This window comes from Lepidochelys kempii, chromosome 20, assembly GCF_965140285.1.
Source record: "Lepidochelys kempii isolate rLepKem1 chromosome 20, rLepKem1.hap1, whole genome shotgun sequence".
In the NCBI taxonomy this organism is placed as follows: Eukaryota; Metazoa; Chordata; order Testudines; family Cheloniidae; genus Lepidochelys; species Lepidochelys kempii.
In genome coordinates, this window is record NC_136399.1 from 4,730,697 (window position 1) to 4,744,090 (window position 13,394).

A 13,394-nucleotide genomic window follows, 5' to 3' on the forward strand; every position below is an offset into this window, starting at 1 on the left:
CTTCCTCCCCGCTCCCTGTGTCCGTCTTTTCTATTTAGATGGAGTTCTCTGGGGCAGGGACGGTCTAGTACTGTGTGCAGTGCCGGCAGAATCATAATGCGTGTGGTTAATAACTGAACTGAAAGGTGTGCCAACTCAGAAACAGCTGGGTGAAGTGTTTGTGCCTCTAGGGCCTGTTGCAGCAAACTGGGACCATCTGCTCCAAAGGAACCAAATCTAGACTGGATTCTTTTGTAAAATAGAACATCTCTTTATTTTTGGTTCAGGTCATATGCCCAAAGGTAGGTCTCCTCCCGCATTTCCAGGAAGATTTTTCAATTAAAATGGAAATGGAATCGATTAGAAACTAAAGGAAACTACAGTATTCAAGTCTCAAAGAAAGGGCTTACATTCAATCTCCTACTAGGCCATCTTTCCACAAGATGCTAAAATTTTAGAGAAACTAGCTGCACGGTTTAGTTCGGGAGGCAGGGGGATCCAACAGGGGGAACAGAATCAGAGTTTAAACTAAGCCCTCCAGTAAAGAACGCCCCAGATTCTGGAGTGCGCGCGTCCTGGGATTTGCATCAATGTATCCCGTAGAAACCAGTTGCTCTGCTTGTGCACGTCCTAATTTAAACGGTCTATGGGTGGGGATGAGTCATCGGAGGTGTTCCTTGGATGCAGATTTTTATAAAGGACCAAAACCCAAGCAGGAAATTGAAGCAGACAGCCCAGGATAAAAGTGACACTACATATTTCCTCCGACTGGCACACGCTGTAAGTTATAGATGGTAGGATTGCTTCATTGCACAAGGAAATCAAAAGCCATGAGCTTGCTGGATCTCAGGATCTGTGTTCATGTGCACTGATCCACTGATTCAAAAAAAAAAAAAAGAAAAAATCTCCTCCTCCCATACCCTGCATGCTATTCCATAACCTTCAGTCCAGCCACCAACATGATCTCGCGGGCTCATATGGTACCCGTCTCTCAACCATATCAGGCTTTCCCCTGCTAGGCTATGCTTAGCAGCACCATCACCAGGCCACTTCCCTGCATGGGCCAAGTAAATGATTCATCATCTCTCCTTTGGGGATTAACTGCACAGAAAGTCCTTTTTATTTGCAACACAATTAGTACTACTATCTCCTTGTGCTGGCAAGAGCTCCCAAGGTAACGCACAGGTTTCATTTGGTGCAACAGGCTGGGATTTCACACAACAATGCACCCTGGTGTTATGTTTTAAATGCACACACCTATCTCCTCCTTCAAGGTTAAAAATCTCATTAAACAAGAGCCTGTGCTAGAGAGCAGGGAGATGCTCTCCTGACCGTGACACTGAAATTTCTTCTTGCAGCATCCTGATCTGCCTTTGCACGCAAGCCTATGGGATAACTAGAGGACACCGGGTACTATCTTTGGCATGAGACATATTCAAAGGCCAGCTGGCACCGCTTCTTAGTTGTATTCAGTCTCATCCCTTGCATTCTGACTGGTTGTGGTCCAATTTTCCGGGGCTTAGGAAGTGGGATTGATCATTCATGCAATTATCGATGTAGTTGGTCCCATGTTATTTATCTTTGGACATGTTACAATATGACACTCACATAGGCTGCTAACAAGAAGTTTGCTTAGTCTCTTAGAAAAAGTGGTACAACAATCTCCACGTATTACACAGTCTTATCCCAAAGGCACAGAGTAGAATTAAAGGCAACTGTGAAATGCAGCATATTTAAGACGTTAACTTCTTTTAAATAAAAGGAGAGAGTCTTAGCTTCTGTTTTCCTGAGTGCAGTTTGGAATCAAGGTCTCAAAGTGAGATGGGCTGGCACATTTCTTGCTGACACTGGTTTTGTCTTCATTATGTTGCTTGAGTAAAGAACCACTGTTGATAAGAATCCGAGGGGTTACAGGAAGTCATAGAGGGATGCTCATCTCTTGCAGATAAACACATGTTAGAGGCTATGTTTTTAATCAGACGATCCTAAAAAACAAATAGAGATACCTTGCTCACATCATCCACCGATCTCAAAGTGCTTTACAAAGGACCATTGTTATCCCCATTGTACAGAAGGGGAAACTGAGGCACGGGGAGGCGACGTGACTTGCCCAAGGTCACCCAGCGAACCGAGGAATAAAAACCAGGTCTCCGGAGTAGATCTGGGCCAGATTTTTCAGCCAAGACTTTTTTTGGTGGGGGGAAAAAAAAAATGCAGATTTGGATCGACTGAAACACTTCACAAATTTGTGTCAATTTTGGCTCAATTATTTCAGTCGGAAAAATTCAAAAATTTTGTTTTGACATTTTCAGAACAAAATGTTTAAATTTTCCAATCCAAAATGACTTTTCACTTAAAAAAATTAAAATTGAAGGAAATTTTTCTTTTTGTTAAAAAGCTGCAAATTGCAACAAAACTGTTTGACCCAAACCAAAATTTTTTGATTTTTTGGAACTGCCAGAGATCCAAAATAAGGTTGGTTACTTGCATGGCTCCACTCCTGCGGCCCAGTCCAGTCCTCTCCCCAGTAGGTCCCAATGCCTCCCGAAGGAACCCTCCCAGTTTGACAGCAAAGCACAAGACAGGCTTCTGCAAGGCACCTAAGAAACTCTCGTCAGAGGTGAGGAAGAGGGAAAGACACTGCTGCTTCTGAGTGCATTGAGCCCGTGTTCTTTACTTACGTGGGTCAGTTCCCATTCTTCATTTCCTGGAACACGCGAGTTCTTTCCTGTGAAGTGACAGTCTCCCAGCTCCACTGGCCCAAAGCCGGATCGGAGGCAGAGCTGCTTGCCGATGTTGTGCCGCAGGTCCTTCTGGGACGTGTATTCAAAATACTGAGAACCAAGACCAGACAGGGGAGATTAGGCTGCTGCTATCCAATGGTCACTCATGCTACACGGAAACAGCCTGCCTTCTTCACTAATGAAGGCAGCACCAAAATTAACTCAAGATGCTAGGAGAATTCGCTCTTATGCCAGTTGATAATCAAGTGCACACCAATGCCAGTGGGTCCCCACAAGTCTGAAGGAGTCACCCCCTGCCCTTGATGAGACATCTAATCCCCCAATAAGTTGCGCAGTGAGCAGCTTGGATACCGGATGGACAAGGGGCAGCCCGCTCACACCACCAGTGGAGTGAATCCCATCTCCAATTGTGATGTAATGCCGACGGCCCTGTCATTGTCTTCAGCAGTCGGGACTGAAACGGAGACCTCTGAATCTTAATGCAAGAGCCTCTACCACTCAACCCAAAAGATCCAGCTGTTAGACAAGGCTGAGGCAGGCTCATTGATTTCTGGGCAGTCTAGGCACCACCAGAGAGGGACAGAGGGCTGCACCAAGTTGAGCTGCCGGGGGACACCAAAAAAAAAAAAAAAGTGCAATTTAGTGGAGCATATTCAAAAGCAAAACGGTCAGGCACCCAATGGAGCTGGCAGAGTGGGGTGACAGATTTAGTGGTTGGAGCAGAAGACTAGAAATCAGGTCCCCTGAGCTTAGATCAGCCACTGCTGGGCTGCGTGAACTGGGTCAGAATTATTTTCCCTGTCTCACTCCTTCCCCATCGTCTACCATCAAGATAGTTAAGACCAAAGCAGACTGTGAAGAACTTCAAAAAGATCTCACAAAACTTAGTGATTGGGCAACAAAATGGCAAATGAAATTTAATGTGGATAAATGTAAAGTAATGCACATTGGAAAAAATAACCCCAACTATACATACAATATGATGGGGGCTAATTTAGCTACAACTAATCAGAAGAAAGATCTTGGAGTCATCATGGATGGTTCTCTGAAGACATCCATGCAGTGTGCAGCAGCAGTCAAAAAAGCAATTGGGATGTTAGGAATCATTAAAAAAGGGATAAAGAATAAGACGGAGAATATCTTATTGCCCATATATAAATCCATGGTACGCCCACATCTTGAATACTGCGTACAGATATGGTCCTCTCATCTCAAAAAAGATATACTGGCATTAGAAAAGGTTCAGAGAAGGGCAACTAAAATGATTAGGGGTTTGGAACAGCTCCCTTATGAGGAGAGATTACAGAGGCTAGGACTTTTCAGCTTGGACAAGAGGAGACTAAGGGGGGGTATGATAGAAGTATATAAAATCATGAGTGGTGTGGAGAAAGTGAGCAAGGAAAAGTTATTTACTTGTTCCCACAATGTAAGAGCTAGGGGCCACCAAATGAAATTAATGGGTAGCAGGTTTAAAACAAATAAAAGGAAGTTTGTCTTCACTCAGCCCACAGTCAACCTGTGGAACTCCTTGCCTGAGGAGGTTGTGAAGGCTAGGACTATAACAGGGTTTAAAAGAGAACTGGATAAATTCATGGAGGTTAAGTCCATTAATGGCTATTAGCCAGGATAGGTAAGGAATGGTGTCTCTAGCCTCTGTTTGTCAGAGGGTGAAGATGGATAGCAGGAGAGAGATCACTAGATCATTACCTGTTAGGTTCACTCCCTCTGGGGCACCTGGCATTGGCCACTGTCGGTAGACAGGATACTGGGCTGAATGGACCTTTGGTCTGACCCAGTATGGCCATTCTTATGTTCCCCATCCTCTACCATCGCTAGGGATAACAACCTACTTCATGATGGAAAAAGGGAGTAGAGCTAAGGTGAATTTTTTGGATGACATTTTTACTGCCAACAATGAAGATTCAGACAGACCAAAATATTTCACGAATTCACCAAATTCTTTCGGTAAAAAACAAAACAGAGAATCAGGAAAAAAATCTTAACGTTTGTTTCAACACTTCTAATATGCTTTTGGGATAGAATTTTACATTAAAACTGCTAAAAGTCAAACATAACATTTTGTTTCGGTTTGAATGAATTGGTTTGTTTGATCCAAAACCATTTTTTTTTCTTCAGTGGTTTGGTTCAGCCTGGAAACAAACAGAAAATTGGGACAGTTCTGAAAGGGGGCTTTAATTCACACTGTAAAGTGTTTAGAAATCCTCAGATGAAAGGCAGAGAGGCACAGTGTGTCGCTGAAGCGCCATGGACTTCAGCTGTTTGGGGCGGAGACCATTCAGGCTCAGGACTTGAATGGAGGTTATTGTCCTTACTGAAATAAAATAACTTGTTTAAATAAGAAGAGGTATGAAGGAGGGAGAATTGCCCATGTTCCGTGCATGATTCAAATCTTAACTGTGAATATGGAAAGGCTGGGTTTTCTTCCTTCTCCCAGCTCTGGGCTTTCCTATTTCAGTGGGGGGTGGGATAGGGTGAAAGCAGGGGGGACACATTTGCACAGATTGCATACCTGATTGCCTCCCATTCCATGGCAAGGGTACATGATCAGCGGCTTCCCTCCGTGATTGTTCTCGCCAACATCCAGGCAATTCTTTGACCCTTCATTTTTAATCTGAAAGCAAAGAACAAAACAAAGCAAGCAAGCAGCTCAGGTTGGAGGGGACTTTGCCGCGTTTGGGTGCTCAGACACAGACCCGACCCAACCCTGTGTGCTTGGCCAGGGATTCAGGATCCACTTTTCAGCTGAAAACACAGCCCAGCAAATCCTATTATATCCTGTCGGGATCCTTGGCCAGTTTTTTTTTTTTTTTTAAATCAGGGCTTTGCTGTGGTTTGGGGGTTGCGATCCTACCTATTTCTATTCTTTCAGCAGCATTTCATTTAATACTCAGTATATCTGAGCTGAAATTTTCAAAGCCATTGGAGACGGAACACTAGACAGAGAAGGCTCTGAGTTTCTATAGTGAATTCTTACCTCAGGTGTCCAGTTGGTGGGTTTCTCTAACATGCACAGGTTCTGATCACTGTTTGGGGTCTGGAAGGAATTTCCCCCCACGTCAGATTGGCAAAGACCTTGAGGGTTTTTCCCCTCCTTTCATTTGCAGTGTGGGGCATGGGACACTTGTTGGTCTGAACAAGAGCACATGGTGGATTCTCTGTAATTGAAGTCTTTCAATCATAATTCGAGGACTTCAGTAACTCAGCCAGAGGTTAGGGGTTGAGGTAGAGGAGGTTCTGCGGCTGTGATGTGCAGGAGGTCAGACTAGATGACCAAGATGGTCCCTTCTGGCCTTAAAGTCTATGATTGTAGCAACCAATTCACATTAAAATTAATGAGTATTGGACATTCAAATTGCCTCACAATCTCTGCCTTGGAGTTCTAAGTCTTAAGAGGCTGGGACCTTTCGTAAGGCACTAACTTTCCAGGGATGATTATTTTTTGGAGATGGGAAGACAAAGCATTCTGGGGAAATAATGCTGAGAACTCCACAAACTGAAAACTACCCAGAGCAGGCGTCAAGTAATTGGCTATGGACAGATAGCTGTAAAACTGCCTTTGATACAACAACTTCAGGGAGCAGCCCTGCAAATTAATAAATCTGCCATGCTGACTTCTGGCTGCACCTTCTGGAATGCAAGCAAGGCCGGGGTGAGCAGGAGAGTTCAACCAGGATTAGGATCCTATGCACGATTGGCTTATATTTGGTCACTCTTCTGCTGCCTACGTATCACTAGATAACTGGATCAGAGACTTGGAGCTGCAAGTTTTTAACTATGCAAAGCAACATCCTTTCTGCAGTTGGCATTTGACTCCATTTCTCTGAATTGGAATGAGCTCAGCTGCGTGATCTAACTTCCCAGGACAAACCCAAAGTGTGTATTTTCCTTGAGGCACCTGACCTTGAATCGCTGGAGAAGCCAGCAACAACAATCTTTAGTGGCCATAAGAGATAAACAGTGCTCTGCACAGAACTGATTTTTCTGTTTGGAGCTGACAGCACTGCTGTCTCTCACAGGGGTGCATGGGAATTATATATTTAAGTTTGCTTGCATATTTATACCCGCCTCTGGAAATTTCCACAACATGCATTTGAAGAAGTGAGTATTCACCCATGAATGCTTATGCTCCAATGCATCTGTTAGTCCATAAGGTGACCCAGGACTCTCTGCCGCTTTTACAGATCCAGACTAACGCGGCAACCCCTCTGATATTTAAGATTGTGAGGCACTCAGATATTATAGTAACACAAGCCAGATAAATATCTAAGAGATGCTATTTTTCTTGACTCACTGGGAAGGTGGGAGTCAAACTCCTTTGTCCGTTGGTGGTTTCACTATATTTCAGCCCCACTTTAAACTCCCCAACTCTCAGAACCCTGCATGGATACTAGTATCCTTTCAGGCAAGAACTGGATTGGCCACTTAGAAGCCTATTACTTGGCCAGCAGTACAGTTCTTCAGCAATATGAGGTGTGCCCAGCCCTCAGGCAGCGAGTCATCTTTGCTGCACTCCCCTTCCCGGCTAGCCTGGGTGAAAGAGCAAAACCTGCTAAATCACAAACCAGCCTTCCTCAGCGCTGACAGCCCCCCCACCCCACCGCTTACCCTCCACTGTTCCATTCTTGAGCATAAGCTGCCAATCATGTAGCTAGTTGGGGAGGAAGATATGGGGAGAAGTCTTAGAAAAAAATTTGCTCCTTTCCATTTTAACATTTTCTATGAAGCTGTTAGTCCTGGTGTAAGATTGTTCCAGTAGGAATAAAAGCCCACTTTAAAAAACAAAACAAAAAACAAAATGCCTTTTCCACGGGGGGGAGAAGAGGGGAGGTTGTGTGTGTAAATAAAGGGAAAATGGGTTCTCTATCTCACAACCAGCTAGTGTAGACGAGCCCTGAGACAAAGGGGAATGGGATGGGGGCAGGCGGGGGGGGGGGAGGGGGGGAGAAGAAATAGCAGGGGACTGAACAGAAGTTTCCCAAGTCTGACAGAGATGCTCATGAACAACAGGGAGGATTCCAAGTGCCAGGGCACTGTTTAAGGCTATGTCTACACTATGAGGTAGGGGTGCAATTCCCCTGCTCGTGTACACATGCTCACTGAGCCAGCCGTGACTATAATTAGCAGTGTTGTTGCTGCAGCAGTGCCGATAAGCATATGAAAGGTATTCCTGGCTCCTGCTGGGACGCCCTCATTTGTAAGTTTCAAACTCAAAAGGGACCCAGCGTGATCGGACCTTCTGTATAGCACAGACCACAGAACTCCCCCAAAATAATTTCTACAGCGGATCTTTTAGAAAAACGTCTAGGTCTGGGGCAAAGTCATTTCCCTTTTCGGTGTCTGCGTTTCTCATCTCCAAGTTTTGTCTTGGACATTTAGACTGTAAGCTGTTTGGGGCAGGGACTGTCACGTCGGGAGCCTGCTCAGTGCAATGGCAACCTGATCTTCGTTGGAGCCTCTATACCATACGAACCGCTGCTACCATCTCCATTTGTTTCTAGAGAAGGAGGGAATTGCGGGGGTGGTTAACCAAAAGAAAACAGGACAACACAGACGCACTCCTGCACTTACTGCTCCATAGAAGGTTGGAGTCAAGTCTGGGATGAAGATCTCTGGGTAGATAGTTTGTAGATACCAGGTGAAGTTTTTACAGTGCAGTTGCTCCTTCAGTTTGAGCCGTTCTGTAATGTCGCCGTACGTTTTCTATCAAAATCATGCAAGAAAAATTAAACTAGCCTCAACGGGGCAGCAAAAGAATCCAGAACCCAGCATTCCCTTTAATAGGTTTGCCTTAAAGCATCACAGAGAGGCAGTTTCCATTTGTAATTCATCTTAGAACCTTATGGGATTAAGTTACGACACACCTTCCCTTCTTATCACAGGTAGGAGGATGTTTCCCAGGATGCTTGCCACTGGAAGGAGGGAGGGAGGGAGGGAGGAAGAGAGAGAGAAAACCTGTTTTTCCCTCCAGCGAATCTTTGAGAGTTTGAAATCCCCCCTCCCCCCCATCCTGAATCAGGACAAAGTGGAAATCTCAAAAATGTTTGACTTAAAAAAAAAAACCCAGAAAGTTCAGCTTGGGTTAATCGAATGGTTTTCTTTTAAAGCTCTGTTTTTAAAATCTAATTAGAAATTTAAACTAATGATGTTTTGACCCAGAAAACCTGAATTTTTTTGTTCAGAAAAACGGCAAAATGAAATATGGATAGTTCTGAAGCTTTTCCACGGTGGGTTTTTTTGGGGAGTCAGGAGGTTTGTCCAAACCTACCCTGTTTTGCAAACAAATTTCAATTAATCAGCATTTTTTGACGAAAAACCTTATGTTGAAATATTCTCCGACTGGTTCTAATCGGAAGGCTCATCTCAGACAGCACAAGGCATTTGGGAGCCATCCTCACTTTGGGTTCTGAACAGTGGCAGAGCTAATAGGGAGGGGGGGGTGTGTGTGCGCGCCCCCTGGTGGCCTTTACATGTACTTGTGGCACCTTTTCAAGCCAATAGATATAGTTGAAGGTTGTACTACCATAGAATCATAGAATATCAGGGTTGGAAGGGACCTCAAGAGGTCATCTAGTCCAACCCCCTGCTCAAAGCAGGATCAATCCCCAATTTTTTCCCCAGATCCCTAAATGGCCCCCTCAAGGATTGAACTCACAACCCTGCATTTAGCAGGCCAATGCTCAAACCACTGAGCTATCCCTCCAATAACCCATCGGCCCCCCAGCTCTACAACCTAGCTCTGCTACTGATCCAGATCCCACATGGGTTGGCTACTGACTCTGCACAGAGTCTAGTTGACTTCTATGGAGTTCTGCACAGGCAGATGGGTCCATCCATGTGGTTCTCTTCATAGGACCAGCGCCTTAAGCATGACACTACAAGAAGCCTGGCACTGCCAAGAGGAATCAACCAACTAGTTTCCCTGCATACAGAAACACATCAAAGATGCTTTGATTACTTGTGAGATGCTTTATGGAACTGGGGTTGGTACCTCTCTGGCCATCTTCGAGGCCTGCTGGTTTCTTCTGTAGAAGATTTCCTTATAGTCGTCCATCCAGACCTCTGCCAGGCGCACTTGGTTCCTGGAGATGACCTGAGTTCCTTTCGGGAAGGTGTGTGGACTTTTGGAGCGGAACACGTGCCCAACCACCGAGCAAGGGATGATCTCCAGCTGACCACCACACTGCCAAACCTACACAAGGGGGAAGCAGCCCATCCAGTGGATTTCAAAGGGAGCTTTAGTCAGACAAACCCGGACACATCAATCAAAGAGGAAAAAAGAATGTTTCCTATGTCCAAAGTGTTTTCTTCCATAGTTTGAAGGTCAGAACTGGACTGGGTTGAGATCTGGCATAATGTACTTTGAGCTTTGTTATTTGTATTGCAGTAGTCCAAAGCCCACAGTTAAGGAATTTTGTTGGCCAAGGTTATGAGGCCTTATACTCAACTCACTGGCATTTCTCCGTAACGTGATAACTTTTGAATGCTACATCTGATCAATGCCAGAATTTCAGGGAATGTTTTAGGCATCAGTGGGCACAATCCTATTGATTGCGGGGGGGGGGGGGGGGAAGAATTTCAGAAAATCAGAAGAGGGGAAAAATAGGAAACACACAGGGACCATATGTGTTTGTGGGGGAACTCTTGGTATAACTCTTGCAATACGATGGGCCTACAGAAGCAACAAAGTGCGTGGGCCCCCTAGTTTTAATCCTGCTAGAAGTTAACTGTTCCCCTCCCCCCCCACACACTGTTTCACATGGCTCTTACCCTAAAGGACATTTCCACATTCTCCCCGCCCCAGATCTCCATCTGGTCATCATAGGAACCAATGTGTTCAAAATAGGACTTGGAGATCGCAAAGAGGCCGCCAGCAAAAGTGGGAGACCTGAGGGGAGTCAGAAGCAGAGTCAAGAGAACATACTTGGTGCATCACAAACGTTAATTTAGCAATCTGGGCAAACCCCACCATTCATCCTGCTGCAAGACAAATATCCATAGGAAGTGGCAGGACAAGATCAGAAATGAGGATATTCAAAGCTGAACCCAGCAACTACCTCCGTCAGCATTGGTTTGGTATTGGCATGGGCACCTTTCTTGGTATGGACATATTAGGACAGAAGACCAAGGAACACGTTTACCAAGGAAGGCTGCTATACAGCCAGCATCCCAAAAGCTTCAGTAGGGCAATAAGGTCACCAAGGATGGACAAACTGAACACACAGCCAGACTGTCTTAGGGATCTGGCTAGAGATCAATACAGTGGCACTCAAATCTGTAGGGAGGCCTGGGGTGACTGAAGTGTGGGCCCCCCCCTCTGCCCCCCACTGGTGCCTGAAACATGGTCCCGCCCCTGTGCTGCCCCTGCCCCACAAGGCCCCGCCCCCCAGGCACTCGCCCTTACAGCTGGTAAAAAGTGATGGGGCCATGACCTCCTGGCCCCCAACCCCATTCCAGGGACCCTCTGGGATTTGCCATGATGATGCAAATATCCCCAGTTTGCAGATGGGGATAGCTACACTGAGATGTTAAATAATCTTCACATTCACAACTCTGAGCCCTGGTATTGCGGTGTCCTCCTGTGATCAGGAAAAATGTCTTGAGCAGGCCAGTCACAAGCGTGGAGACATTAGGATAACAAAGAAACCCTTAGAACAGACCGCCAGAAGCCTCTTGCAAAATACTTCAGATAAGGGATTATCGTCCAGACAAGGAGGAGGATCCAGTGGATAGCATACTAACCTGGAGACTCTGAAGACCTGGGTTCAATTCCCCACCCTGCCACTGTCTCCCTATCTGACCTTAGGCAAGTCACTTGATCTTTGCGCCTCAGTTCCCCATCCACAAATGAGGATAATGGTGCTACCCTGCCTCACAGGTGTGTTGGGAGGGAAAAATACATGGGACTGTGAGGCGCTCAGATCGTCCGGTAATGAGGGTCATGTAAGTACCTAAGACAGAGAGAAGTCAAGGGAGCAGCTAGCAGCTGCGACACCGAGTGGATGCAGGACCCAGGGGCTGATCTGATTCAGGAGGAAGAGAAGAAGCCTTGAGTATCATTACTGAATGTCAGAGCAGAAAGGAAATCCAGGTACTCAGAACTAAGCGTCTCCTTTTGTCTCCCTTTATAATCTGTTACATCTCAACTTTAAATGGGGGGTGGGGTGGAACCGAAACTGGCTTTTATAAAAAACTTACTGAACTGCTGTGTTCTCGCCGAGAGGAGCCAGCGGAGATTAGAGGCAGCTGGAAGCCAAGTTACCAGTCCACAGGAAAAAAAGGGACCTTTATTGAGAAAGAAAGAAACTTCTCCCGTCTGACCTTTCCACAAAGCGGAGCCGTACTCCAGGCCAGAGGCCAGGCTTTGTCTCGCTATCGCGGAAAGGGCCAAGAGCAGGCATTGAATGTCTTCACTTGGGACTTCAAGGTTATTCTGTTTCTGAAGGGGCAGAGACAGGTGACTATCGTCTACAGTTGCTTGTGCCAACTGGGCAGCAGGCTGGCTGGGTTTGAAGGAGACAAAAGACTCTTTTCTATGGAGCTTCAGGAGCAATGCACTTTAAAATGTCAAAGGTAAGTTACCAAAAACAAAGAAAAAACCCAATCTCAGGAACTTATCTGGCCCCTGTCGCTGTTGTATTTTTATTGTATTTATCCTTGCAGCACTTCAGTGCTGCTCCCCTCCCTTTTACAAATGGGGAACGGAGGCAGAGGACAGGTCGACATGAGACAAGGTTTGCCGGTATCCTACGCTAGCACCGTGGACGGACCTCATGCTGGCAAAACTGTGCTTTGGGCAAGATAGACGATTCCAGCCCTTCTGAACAAAATGAGTTATATCAGCAACACTATCACCAGCAGGAGAGTGAATTTGTGTGGGGGGGTGGAGGGTGAGAAAACCTGGATTTGTGCTGGAAATGGCCCACCTGATGATCACTTTAGATAAGCTATTACCAGCAGGACAGTGGGGTGGGAATAGGTATTGTTTCATATTCTCTGTGTATATATAAAGCCTGCTGCAGTTTCCACGATATGCATCTGAGGAAGTGAGCTGTAGCTCACGAAAGCTTATGCTCTAATAAATTGGTTAGTCTCTAAGGTGCCACAAGTACTCCTTTTCTTTTTGCAAATACAGACTAACACGGCTGTTACTCTGAAACCTATCAGCAACACTGTGATTTTACCAGTACATCAGTCGCAAATCACACTTCCTTACGTCCCAGACTGAGACAGCTATGCCAGCATAAGTTTAAGGTGTAGAACTGATACTAGTTTATATTAGAAAAGGTTTGCTGGTATAGGTTTCAGAGTGGTAACTGCGTTAGTCTGTATCAGCAAAAACAACAAGGAGTCCTTGTGGCACCTTAGAGACTAACAAATTTATTTGGGCAGAAGCTTTTATGGGCTAGAACCCACTTCATCAGGTGCAAGGAGTGAATTTTCCACTCCATGCATCTGATGAAGTGAGTTCTAGCCCCCGAAAGCTTCTGCCCAAATAAATTTGTTAGTCTTTAAGGTGCCACAAGGACTCCTTGTCGTTTTTGCTTGTATAGTTATGCTGCAAACCGTCCTAGTCTAGACACAGGCTACGCTGGCCAAAGGAGATCTTTTGCGGTATAGTTAAATCTCCTCCCTGAATGACAGCAACTATAC

At 45.6% G+C, this 13,394-nt stretch overlaps 1 protein-coding gene across 2 annotated transcripts in view; it reads right to left on the minus strand.

The window, feature by feature from the left end:
- Nucleotides 1-226: 226 nt before the first annotated feature.
- GALNT6 (polypeptide N-acetylgalactosaminyltransferase 6) overlaps nt 227-13,394 on the minus strand; it is a 44,487-nt gene continuing 31,319 nt past the window's right edge. For both annotated transcript variants that reach the window (XM_073318597.2, XM_073318598.2), the window contains 6 exons: nt 10,512-10,629; nt 9,733-9,933; nt 8,313-8,444; nt 5,254-5,355; nt 2,661-2,813; nt 227-1,964 (listed from right to left, as the gene is read on the minus strand). In XM_073318597.2, the coding sequence (XP_073174698.1) occupies nt 1,842-1,964; nt 2,661-2,813; nt 5,254-5,355; nt 8,313-8,444; nt 9,733-9,933; nt 10,512-10,629 (829 nt within the window). In that variant the 3' untranslated portion in view covers nt 227-1,841. The remainder of the gene's footprint in view (nt 1,965-2,660; nt 2,814-5,253; nt 5,356-8,312; nt 8,445-9,732; nt 9,934-10,511; nt 10,630-13,394) is intronic.